The sequence below is a fragment of the Vulpes vulpes genome, chromosome 13 (genome assembly GCF_048418805.1).
Source record: "Vulpes vulpes isolate BD-2025 chromosome 13, VulVul3, whole genome shotgun sequence".
Classification (NCBI taxonomy): domain Eukaryota; kingdom Metazoa; phylum Chordata; class Mammalia; order Carnivora; family Canidae; genus Vulpes; species Vulpes vulpes.
Window position 1 is genome coordinate 128,952,898 of NC_132792.1, and position 12,785 is coordinate 128,965,682.

General features: G+C 41.6%; 1 protein-coding gene across 3 annotated transcripts in view; it reads right to left on the reverse strand.

Annotated features, from left to right (window-relative positions):
- Window positions 1-6,743: 6,743 nt before the first annotated feature.
- Window positions 6,744-12,785, reverse strand: part of ILDR2 (immunoglobulin like domain containing receptor 2) — a 61,588-nt gene continuing 55,546 nt past the window's right edge. For all 3 annotated transcript variants that reach the window (XM_072732914.1, XM_072732915.1, XM_072732913.1), the window contains one exon: window positions 6,744-12,361. In XM_072732914.1, the coding sequence (XP_072589015.1) occupies window positions 12,326-12,361 (36 nt within the window). In that variant the 3' untranslated portion in view covers window positions 6,744-12,325. The remainder of the gene's footprint in view (window positions 12,362-12,785) is intronic.

Consider the following 12,785-nt stretch of genomic DNA (forward strand, 5'->3'; position numbering starts at 1 on the left):
ATTTGAACAAATTATAGCTGAGAACTTCCCTCATCTGGGGAAGAAAATAGGCATTCAAGTCAAGAGGCACAGAGAACCCCCTCAAGATCAACAAAAATAGCTCAAGAGTACATGATTATAGTGAAATTTGCAAACTATAAAGAGAAAAACCTGAAAGTAGCTCAGACAAAAGGGTTAACCCTTAACCTACAAGGGTTGACACATGAGGCTGGTACAGACCTGTCCAAAGAGACCTGGCAGGGTAGAAAGGACTGGCATGATATATTCAACATGCTAAGTGGGAAAAATACACAGCCAAGAATACTTTATCCAGTAAGGCTGTCATTTGGAATAGAAGGAGGGATAAAGAGTTTCCAAGACAACCAAAAATTAAAAGAATTTGTGAACACTGGGATCCCTGGGTGGCTAAGCAGTATAGTGCCTGCCTTCGGCCCAGGGTGTGATCCTAGGGTCCTGGGACTGAGTCCCGCATCGGGGTCCTTGCATGGAGCCTGCTTCTCCCTCTGCCTGTGTCTCTGCCTCTCTCTCTCTCTCTGTCTTTCATGAATAAATTAATAAAATAAAAAGAATTTGTGAACACTAAACCATCCCTGAGAGAAATATTAAGGAGACCCTTTGAGCTGAAAGACCAAAAGCAAAGACCAGAAAGGAACAGAGTCTATAGGAACAGTAACTTTACAAGTAATACAATGGAACTAAATTAATATTTTTCAATAATTACTCTGAAAAAGGAAATAAGATAAAAATTGAGAGGGAGGCAAACCATAATAAGAGATGCTGAACTCCAGGAAACAAACTGAGGGTTGCTGGAAGGGAGGTGGATGGGGGGAAGGGATAATTGGGTGATGGGCATTAAGGAGGACACAATGTAATGAGCATTGGGTGTTATATGCAACTGATGAATCACTAAATTCTATCTCTGAAACTGATTTTAAAAAATAATACTCTGAATGTAAATGAAATAAATGCTAATGGCTAACAGACAAATGACAAAAATGCTTAACATCACTCAGCATCAGGGAAATACAAATCTAAACTACAATGAGATACCATCTCACACTGGACACAATAGCTAAATTTAATATCTCGAGAAACAACAGCATTAGTAAGGATGCATAGAAAGGGGACCCCTCTGATACTGTTGGTGGGAATGCAAACTGGTGCAGCTCCTCTGGAAAATAGTATGGAGGTTCTTCAAAAAGTTAAAAATTGCTATGGCCCAACAATTGCATTCCTAAGTATTTATCCAAAGGATACAAACATCATGATTCAAAGGGGCACCTGCGCCCCAATATTTATAACCATGTCCACAATAGCCAAACTATGGAAAGAGCCCAGATGTCCATCGACAGATGAATGGATAAAGAAGATATGGTATATATACAATGGAATATTACTCAGCCATCAAAAAGAATGAAATCTTGACATTTGCAACAAGGTAGATGGAACTAGAGGGTATTATGCAGGTGAAATATGTATTAGTTAGAGAAAGACAAATACCATATGATTTCACTCATATGTGGAATTTAAAAAACCAAACTGATGAACATAGGGAAGAGAAGGAAAAGTAAAGTAAAATGAAAACAGAGAGGGAGGCAAACCCTAAGAAATTCTTAGGGAACACACTGAGGGTTGCTGGAGGGGTGGTGGGTAGGGGATGGAGTAACTGGGTGATGACCATTATAGCAAGGGTACTTGATGTAATAAGCACTGGGTATTATATACAACTGAGGAATCACTAAATTCTATCCCTGAAACTAATAATATACTTTATGTTAACTAAATTTAATTTAAATAAGAAATGAAAGACTCTTTTTGGATATAGTAGTGGATACGTGTTATTGTGTTTGATTTACACAGCATCCCATTTCCCACTTCTATCAATACTCCCCTCTCTTCTTTGGAGAAATGTTCTCATCCCACTCTCCAGTCCTTCACAGAATCTCATCTTCCTAGTCATAGTGGACTTGCTATCTTTCCGGCTGCAAAGATTAGGTCAAAGATGGGCACATGACTTACTATGGGTCAATCACAGCCTTTCCTCATTGTTTTCTTGAGTAAGGCCTTTCATCTGTCTTGTCACATAAGCTGGAAAAGTGTGACTCCTGGACTGCTAGTGTCTTTATTCCTGCCTTGTAGAGAAGGTCTGTTCTTACTGGGAAAAAATATAGATATAAAAAGATAAGGAGATGTGAGTGGTGGACATAGAACTGACTACATTAAACCCAGATTTTCTCTCATTACTACTGCTCTTCTTCCATTTCATGAACTACCCCAGGATCTTTCTAATAAACTACCTCCATTCCCTCCTTTTTTTTTTTTTTTCAGCTAGTCTGAGTTGGCTTTCTGTCATTTGCAACCAAAAGATTTTTGACTAATATCACTGCTAAAGGAAAAACCTCAGCTGGAACTTTATGTCTCCCTGTCATGAAGGAATGAGAAAAGCCAGTTCCAGGATGGTAGCAGCAACACCAAGAGGCTGTGATTGAGGAAGGATGCTAGTATATCTATTATAAATGAATTCCATTCAGTTAAACAAAGATCTTTTATAAGAACAGTGGTAAACAGCAGTCAGCATATATATCTTTGGCTTTGCTCTGCTGGAGAATGAACATCTCCAGAAAAAAACAAAGTGAGTCAGTAAGAATATATTGGTGCTGGGCTGTCGCACAAGATATATAAACAAAATACAAGAACACATCTCCTGAGAGCAAGGGTTGTATTTAAAGTGTTTTAATATAAGAGATGACAGAATCTTCTCTACTTATTTTTGAGACAGAGAGAGAGAGAGAGAAAGAGAGATTCATCTTTCTATGGCCAAAGGCCAGGCAATGGACTATTTGGTTGCACATTTCAGTGACATAATTTTTGCTTGTTAATGAGAAACTGGCTTGACTATAACTCTGTAGTATCAAAGTCTGATATGACTTCAGAAAAGACTTGTAACTCAATGGTGTTAAAAACACACTTTAAAATAGCTTTAAATCAAAGAAGGCATGTGCCTCATTCCCACTTGGTCCCAAGGAAGAAACATGAGATATTCCCCACATGGGATCCACAAAAGTCTGCCCTGAAAAGATAATATGGGAAGATCTACACTTGAAAAACATACAGAAAAACTTATCACTTCTAAATAAATAACTCCTAATATACTTGAATTTTATTTGCCAAAGTGAATTCATACATGACTTTTTAAGACTACACCCATGGGACGCCTGGGTGGCTCAGCAGTTGAGGTCTGCCTTCAGCTCAGGACATGATCCCAGAGATCCAGAATCAATTGAGCTCAATTGCATTGAGTCCCTACATGGATGCTGCTTCTGCCTATGTCTCTGCCTCTCTGTGTGTGTCTCTCATGAATAAATAAATAAAATCTTTAAAAAAAAGAAAAAGAAACAAAAAGTCTATACCTCATGAACAATGTGAAGAACACCTCTAATACCTTGAATCCTGGAAAGTTAGTACCAGAGGTAGTTCCTTGGATGTGTGCCACTAGATGGCGTGTCAGGCTAACCCACTGCCCTTCTCTAGAGTTGGGCTTGCTGGCTACCTCTAAGCCTCCTGCCATATTTGGTGAGTCATCTCAGACCACCTAACAAGCTTTCAGGAAATGCTTAAAACTAAATTCAGCAGAAAGTCTTTCACCTAAATGGTGTGATGAGTATTATTAGGATGTATCGTCAAGATTTTTCAGAACCTTTCTGAAACCTAGTTAAGCCTGGTTCTTTATTTCTTAAATTGAATGAATATAAAAATATGATTTTTACATTAAACAAATGGGAATCAATAGGTGCAAACATAAAATATTTTTTCTCCGCAACTGTCTAATTTTGATCCATCCCATGGGTCTAGTTCTTCCTTGCTTCTTGAATAAAATCTGGATCCATAATGTTTTTGGTCACTTTTGACTGGTAAATGGACTTCAGTTTGCTTTTAACCCCCCAAATTATTAAAATAGTGACTCATTATAAAATGATCAAACTATGAACAATACGTAAAGTTAAAGCTTTTTGTTCTCTTTTATCTTAGGCTCATTTTATTTGTATTTATTTATTTTTAAAGATTTTATTTATTTATTCATGAGAGACACACAGAGAGAGGCAGAGACACAAGCAGAGGGAGAAGCAGACTCCATGCAGGGAGTCTGATGTGGGACTCGATCCCAGGACTCCGGGACCATGCCCTGAGCCAAAGGCAGATGCTCAACTGCTGAGCCATCCAGGCATCCCTCTTGGGCTCATTTTAGTCTAGAAGCTTGCTTAGAAAGAAATTCATGTACCTTCTAGATTTATCTCACTTAGCACTTCCATTCCCTCTTCACTCAATTACTCATTTCTCTTGGACCCTCCAGAGAAGGTCCTACCGTGTATACGTAGAGTCATTATGGAGAGAAGGAAGACAGGTAAGGAGCAAGAAAGGTCTTTCTTCACTGGTATCCATACAGTATGGCATTCTACCAAACATAATTTTAAAACTACAAAATGTATAAGGAAATAAGAAACCATAAGTGAGAGTTAACAGAACTAATGAACTTCAAAAACCTATAAAGACTGCAGAAAGAGTAACTGGGTATAAAGTATAAAATTAGTATACTTAACATAGTCAAAGAAATAAGAGGGAATTGTCTACACGATTAAGGAGCAGGGGGCAGCCTGGGTGGCTCAGTGGTTTAGCACAGCCTTAAGCCCAGGGCCTGATCCTGGAGTCCCAGGATCGAGTCCTGCATTGGGCTCCCTGTGTGGAACCTGCTTCTCCCTCTGCCTGTGTCTCTGCCTCTCTCTCTCTCTCTCTCTCTCTCTCTCTCTCTGTGTGTGTGTGTGTGTGTGTGTGTGTGTGTGTGTGTCTCATGAATAAATAAAATCTTAAAAAAAAATTAAGGAGCAGGACAGTATCAACAATGACCATGAAAATTTGAAAAATAACTAAAGTGAACTTTTAGAAATGAAAAATTTTGAATTGAAATTAAAACTCAAAGAAGGAGGGATCCCTGGGTGGCGCAGCGGTTTGGTGCCTGCCTTTGGCCCAGGGCGCGATCCTGGAGACCCGGGATCGAATCCCACGTCGGGCTCCCGGTGCATGGAGCCTGCTTCTCTCTCTGCCTGTGTCTCTGCCTCTCTCCCTCTCTCTCTGTGACTATCATAAATAAATAAAAAAAAAAATTAAAAAAAAAAAAACTCAAAGAAGGAGATTAGAGCCACTTGAAGAGAAAAATAGTGAACTGGAAGATAAACTTGACGGAATTACCCAGAATACAGCACAGAAAGACAAAGAGATAAAAAAGACAAAAGACAGATTAAGCAATATGGAGGATAGAATAAAAAGGCCTAACATACATTTAGCTGGAATCATTAAAAGAGAGCTTAAAGAGAAGACATACTTGACATATTAATAAGTAAGAGTTTACCATCATTAATGGAAAATCCAACCCACAGATTTAGGGAGCACAACAAATCCCAATCTGAATAAAAAAAGAAATCAACACCATGTTAATTAAACCAAAGAACACAAGAGACAAAAAGAAAATCTTAAAAACAGCCAGAGAGACAAGACAGATACAAAGGAAGGATAATTAGATTGGTAACTGACTTACAAGCAACAGCAAAAGTTGGACTAGTATCTTCAGTGTGCCAAAGGAAAATAACTATTAGTCTAAAGTTGCATACTCGGTAAAATTATCTTTCAAGAACAAGAATGATGTAAAGCCTTTGTTTTAGATAAACAAAAATGGACACAGCATCCTACCAGAAGACCACTACTAGAGAAAACTTACTTCAGAAAGAAGGGAAAAGATTTCAAAAGAAGATCTGAAATGCAGAAAGAAAAGATGTGTGGAGAAAACATGTAGATATATAAATCAGTATTGTATTTTTTCTAGACAATATTTTATAAAGCTGAAAAGGCAAGATAAAGTGAAAACAATGGACAAAATCAAAAGTCCAGAGGAGGTAGTCAGAGTTAAATTGCTTTGGAGTCTATCTTCAACTGAACATTTTTAAGGTAACTACTAACAGAATTGAGTCCAGATGCTTCCAGCAAGGATAGGCTTTCTGTTCAACCAGAACTCTAAAATCTAGGACTCCCTTGGTAGGGTCTCCCTCATAAGAAAGGATTAGTATGTCCCCAAGGTAGTTATCCTTTCTTTTGCTAACAAAGATTTTTCAGATCTCTTTGGAACTTCAAATGTCCTCCCACAAATAGCTTCCTTCCTCCCTTCCCCATTTCTAGCAGGCGGATCCTTGTGTCCATCGTGAAAATGAGCTAGGTACCATCACCTTGCCCACCGTCTTTCCTACTGCTCATACTCTCCTGAATGTTAGTCTGTGGAGAGCAGCGAGAGTGGCACTAGAATCTATCCGGGCCATACATAGCATATGAAAGTCTGTGAAAACAGAGATGCCTGGGTGGCTCAGTGGTTGAGAGTCTACCTTCAACTCAGGGCGTGATCCTGGGATCCTGGGATTGAGTCCTTTGTCAGGATCCCTGCAGGGAGCCTGCTTCTCCCTCCACCTGTGTCTCTCTTATAAATAAATAAATAAAATATTATTTTAAAAAGTCTGTGAAAACGTATTTATGCTCTGTTAGTACTTGCCTCCCCTACAATCCCACTGTATTTAACCCTCTAAATACAGTACTTAAAACAATCAGAGGCAGTCGTGTATGATTTTTTTTCCCCCTGCTGAGGTCATTTAATGTCAGATCATGATTAAACATAGTTGTGTTAATTAGGAGCTCTTGGTAACAAATGTAGGTGAAATGCTTTATTTAGAGTAAAACATTACAAGCAAAATCACTTTATATGTTTACACTGAAAAAATCATGGGCAACAGTGATACAACATTTTAGTTTTGATGCCACAGACAAGGCACAAAATAACTGGGCAGGTGACTCTCAAGCAACAGATTTCTGACCCCTTGTCCTGTTTTTCCTTCTATTCCCCTCTTGTATATTCCCAAAAGGAAAATTCTCATGGGATAGTGTCTGATAGCTTTGTTAATAAGCTGGCTTTTCCTTAATGCCAAGGTAAGAGCGAAGTTATTTGTGTCTCTTTTGGTTTTTCCAGAAGAGATGGGTCGGGTCACATGGGCTTGTGTCCAGCCCCAGGAAGAAACTCTAACAAAGCTTCTAACTGTTAGAGCTGCATCGCCTCCTTCTACATCTAGTCCCTCCTAGCTCTGCCTAAAATCCCCAAATGCAGTGGAGGTGCCAGATAGTTCACTTCTAAGCAGGTTGCCCCCAAGCCCTAGAATTCTGAGTTTAGATGAATTTGTAGTTTGGCTCAGAAGTTCCTCTTCAAGAAGGAATCTGAAGTATATTTTTGTCCAAGCCTTTTCTCCTCACAGCACAGCTAATGAAACCAGAAACCATCCTTGAGGGAAGCTGGCTCTCGTGCAGAGCCGCAGTGGAGGAGTGGGGTGGGCAGCATGAAGCAGCCCTCACTGCCAGCCTTCACAGCCTCCCCGCTGCTGGCGGCGTGTGGGTGAGCACGGGGGCCAGGACTCTGCACCAGGTGCAGACCAGTCAGATACCAGTCCTGGGGCGGGGGGGGTTGCAGGATCGTCTGGGAAGAACCCTACACAGACAGAGGGAGGAGGGTGTTGGGAGGATCAAAGGCTATAATGCCTGTGAAAGTGCTCTGTAAACAGTGATATACCATAAAAATAACACAAATACATTAGTATTAAACTTATCACCCTCAGGCAGTGCCAAAACTCGGGATACTGCTTAAAGCAGCACAACATTATCTCCGTTCTCACTCTGATAGTAGAACCCCTTACTTAAAGCTCCACGGATCAGCGTTCCAGGTGACTAGGAGGTAGGATCCTGGCAGGAAAAAAACAAAAAACAAAAAACAAAAAAACTAGGCACTCTTCCTCTAGGACTTTAAGTACCCAGGGTACTATTTTGGTGAATTTGGATCTCTACATCCTGTAAGTCAGTTTTGAACTCTAGCAAGATTCTGGCAGCATCTAAATCTGATGTTGGAAGGGTATATAATGCAGATTTAATTTTTCTTGCCCACCCCACTTTGGGTCTTAAGGTGGAAGAGGGAGTTGACCAGCCAGGCTGATAATTTGAATGCTTCAAAAAATGATTTGCCATTTCCCTTTTCCATTTCCTTCTATTCATGATCTAAGTTTTGCTCAGAATGACATTAAGGGAATGAGAAAATTACCTATAATTCTTGTTGTCAGATCTAAGATTGTCACAACAGATCACTATTCTAGGATTAGAAACATCTAGAACCGGCTCTTGGGGAGTGTTCCTAGTTTCCCTCTCTGCCTCACACAGTTCTCCTGCCTCTGGACCCTGGCAAACCGATCCCCACCATCACAGCCAGACTGCTGGGTGCTTCACTACTGCCTGCCCCAAGGGAGTAAGAAGACGTCTGAACCCACCTAATCAATCTCCAAGGAAGGACCCAACAATACATTTTCAACAGCAATCAAGTAATTTGTAGTTTAGGCAATCTAGGGAAACACTAATCCAGCACAAAGGATCAGGCTTGAAATCTAAAAGCCTAATGAGATTTGTAACTTCACTAATGGCAATGCTGGTTTATTTCTTCACCTTTAAAGAAAAGGGGGGTTGGATTATAATAGTATCTGCAACTTCAGCTTCTCTCAAACGCTCCCCAAAGTCTAGTCAGATGACCTATATGACGTCTTTCAGATTATTTAGAAATACTTAGACATGTGGCTAGGTGTTTTCAGCATGGAGTGCCTCGGGCTACAGTGGCAGCCCCTTTCTTACCCCCAGTCCCATGCCAGGTGCAGAAGTGAGGATCATGTGAAGCGAGATGAGACGCCCATTATCTGTGCCAGACTTTCTGTGTGTTACGGAGGGTGGCCAGCAGCACTCACGGCTGCAGAACTGAGGCCCTGGTCAAGCAGAGGCAGAGCGCCCCTGTGAGCATGCTTGCATGGAACAGCTGACATGTATCATCAGGTCCATGGCAAATGTCCCCAGCTTCCTAGTGAATCTATGTATCGCCTAAAGAAGCTGTTCTGGGGGATACCTCCAGCCACCTGCATCCACTTTCCCGACATATCCCTGACTCAGCTGTGACTCACAAGTAAACAGCAGCTCCTGCCATCATCCCACTGGGCCTTCTGCCTTGTACCCCTCTCCATCCTAATTCACCTCTTTCAATCAGATTTTTTAATACTGGTTTGTAGAACACTGAGCTTATCTTTAAAATACAATGGACTGACACACACACACACAACATTTAAATATCAAAATATACCCATTTAAATTTAAAAACTTTAATTCTCTGGGTTTGTTGTAATTTATCCATAGCAGTATTTCACATTATATGCATAAAACCTCCTACTTCTTTCCTGGGCATGTCTTATTTCCCCTTTTCAATTGCAGGGTCCCAATGGACAGAGATCATCTCTTACACAGGACTTATTTTGTACCCCCAATAAAACCTAGGAAGGAAGCTAATATGTATAAGCCCTTCCTGTGTGGGAAATGCTACTCGGGGAAGAAACAAGAAGACCCACTGAGAAAAGCCACGGTGCTGAGAATGGCCAGCTTTGCCTTTGCTTGTCTAGCCAGTCTTGTCTCTATCCACATACCCAGAAACAACAGTGTTCTCTCTCCGGGGAGTGATTTATGCAGCCCTACAGAGGACAACCTGGTCCTATATCCCCAGGTTATTTCAGGAGCCTGCTATCTTCATGGTTTTGATTGCATTGTCTGTCCATCGTTTTGCTGTCTTTGGGATTGCAGGTTTCCAATTTTAATTATTCCTTCCCATGACTCTCCTAACTTTCTCTAAAATCCTACATGCCCTCGGCTAACAAAAGCAATATGTCTGGTCTCTGCAGCTGGTGCTATGGGGCTCTTTGGTGGAGAGAAGCCTGACACAGTGCTCAGTGTGAAGAGAGAATAGCCTCTGAAGCTACCCAATATTCTCCAGAATTGCCTGAGCAAGTTAAAATCCAAAGCTGGTGACTAAGAAATGACGATGTTTAATCATCCTTTCCATCTGAACTGGGGCCCAAACAGACTAGACCTAGCTCTCAGAGGCCAGGGACATCAGCAAGTCTAAAATTCAGCACCAGGGTTATGGCTTGTGTCTTCCTGCCCTTGGAAGTGCCAGCACTGGGCTGAACTGTCCCTGGTTCCTCTTTAGGCCAAAGCCACTGCAAAGTCCTTTGGTAGGCCAAGTCTCCTCCAAGCATGAGTTGATATCAACTCATCCTTCTGATCCTCACCAGCCACTTCTTTATTTCATTGCAAGCGTAGGACTGTTTTTAGAAGTGCCATGAAGTAAATGGATACCAGTGGAATGGTGCTCTGAGAATAGGGCCCAGCTCCAGTCAGGTGGTTCTGGAGACCAAGGAGATGTTGAACAAGAAGCCTTCATAGGTTGCCCATGGACTAAAAAATAGAAAATTGACCAGTACTGGGAGGCCAAGCATCACTGTCCTGCATTGATTTGATCCAACCATGTGTCCCACCATAATGGTGTGGGATGAAAAGCTTTGGCAAACGTTTGCCAAAGGAAGTGGAGACTGTGATACACCTAAGGTTAGATGGAGTCAGGGAGTAAGGGCTGAACATCCAGACAAGAAGAAACAGTCAGCTTTTCCTTGAAGAGAAACAGACATTTAAAGGGTGCACCAACTTCTCATGCCTTGAGTAGGAATCAGCAGTTTGGGCTGGGCTCAGCTAGGCAGTTCTTTTGTCAGTCTTGGCTGGCTCAAGCCTGTGTTTGCGATCAGCTGAGACTTGACAGACTGTCAGGGTGTAAGGGCTGTTGGGCCTTTTTTCCTCATCATGCAGCGGGGATAGCCCAGGCTTGTTTACCTAGTGGCACCTGCAAGGTTCCCAAGAACAGCAAGAGAAGATAGGCCCCATGCACAAGAATTTTTCAAGTCTCTGCTTGTGTTACATTTGTTTTGGGCCACTGGCCAAATCAAATCACACAGCCAATCCCAGATTCGAGGAGTAGAGAAACAGACTGCACCTCTTGATGAGAAGGGAAGTAGTTGTGGCCATTTTTTGCAATCTATACAAATTACAAAATTCAGAGATATCTAGCTTTGGGATTTAGGTAAAATCTATCATTTTGGCAAGAGTGGGAATAGGAAGTGCTCCTCCTTCCTGAGAGCAGTATCACTCATTTCCCAAAGCATCTAGAGCAGCAGCCTAGTGAGGCAGAGATACGTGCTGCACACATCTCTGGTGTCCTGGAATAACAGAGCTGGAATGGCAGAAACAACTCATGGTAAATGAAGTACTAAACCAGAGAAGACTGAGTAGAGTTTGTGGGGAACATGGCCCGCATTCAGAACATAATGAAATCATATATTCTTTTTCTCTTCAATTCTTTTTCATCATTCTTTATTTTAGGTTACTGTTTCTCCTTTTTTCCCCTTCCTCTTTGCTTTTATATGTGTATTTTAAGCTTTATTAAAAGGCACCTGATGACAATTGAATCAGAGTGCAGAGGGAGGGGGGCTCCATGGGTGGCACCAACCTGTGGAAAATCCAGGGGAAGGAAGGATGAGGAGAGCCCTTAATGTCCAAGACTCATAGGTCACTGTGCACAGAGGAAAGAAAAAAAGCAGTTTGTGTTCTCAGAATGGAAAAAGAAATACCACTTATACAGCTTTTCAAAAAGGTATACTCTCAAAAAAAAAAAAATATATATACTCTCTTTTGTCTTGTTCCAGCCACTCAAGAACTGTCATTCAGAACAGCAAACTGAAGTCATTTCTCTGATTGTCCAGCAGGTCATTGTCACTGAACTCACCAAAGGCCTTCTGATTTGTGTGTAACAATAGTCATTGACTAGTGACTGGGAAGAAATGGGGATAAAAGGTGTATTTTGCCCAAAGCTATCTTCCGTTGTCAGTACAAGGCCTTCTTCTAACAGTACTATTAAGTTCTTCTGTCTCTAAGCACAGCACAGAAGGTATAGAAGAACATACTGTAGGCAGAGGCATTTTCGAAGGATTAGCAGTCCGGAGCTAACTCCCTTTCAGAATTGGAAAAGGAATCCTGGTTCGGCTAAGGAGGAACATCAGGCAGGATGAACTCAGTGAGTGAGACACTCCATGTGTGGGAATGTTCTCACACGTAGTCATCTTCCTAAGTTTCTCATACTAGTTAGATATACACTGAGGTTTGGAATCAGCCTCCCTGAAAGGCTGCCCCCCACCCCTTGCCAAAGCAGAGATCAGCAAATCTTCCAAGGTGGTGGCCAGAGAAGGTCCCTGGTGGGCCTGCTGGCTCTTGGATCTGTGTCTTGTCCCGGTAGTCCACTTCTGATTTCTAGTCACCCAGAGAGATGTCTTGAAAACAAACATCAGACCACAAGGGACATCCTGGTTGGAAAGTCACTCTGGAAAAGAGCAGAATGGGCACGGCATTAAACTACACAATGGTTAAAGAAACCCAACATAAGAGGTGGTTCCTTGGGCAGAGTCCACAACCTGTTCAGAGTCTGGCACCCCCTGACTCCGGGCATTTTATCAAGCTTGTGGTCATTATTCCTAAGCCTCAGTTCCTGCTGAAGCCAACATACATGTGACAGAACTTAGCTCTACAGCCAGAGAATGGCTTCCCAAACCCTTAGGGCTAACCACAATGTTCATAACACACAACAGCTAGTGCGGATGGTGGTCATCAACCCAACAGAACCACAAAGTTCACTCCTGCTCCTGGTACTTCATACGTCATCTCATTTTTCTCTTTAAAGAACAATAACCAAGAAAAGTTAATTATTTTGGAGGGGTTAATAATCATGTCAAAATTTCTTTCCATTC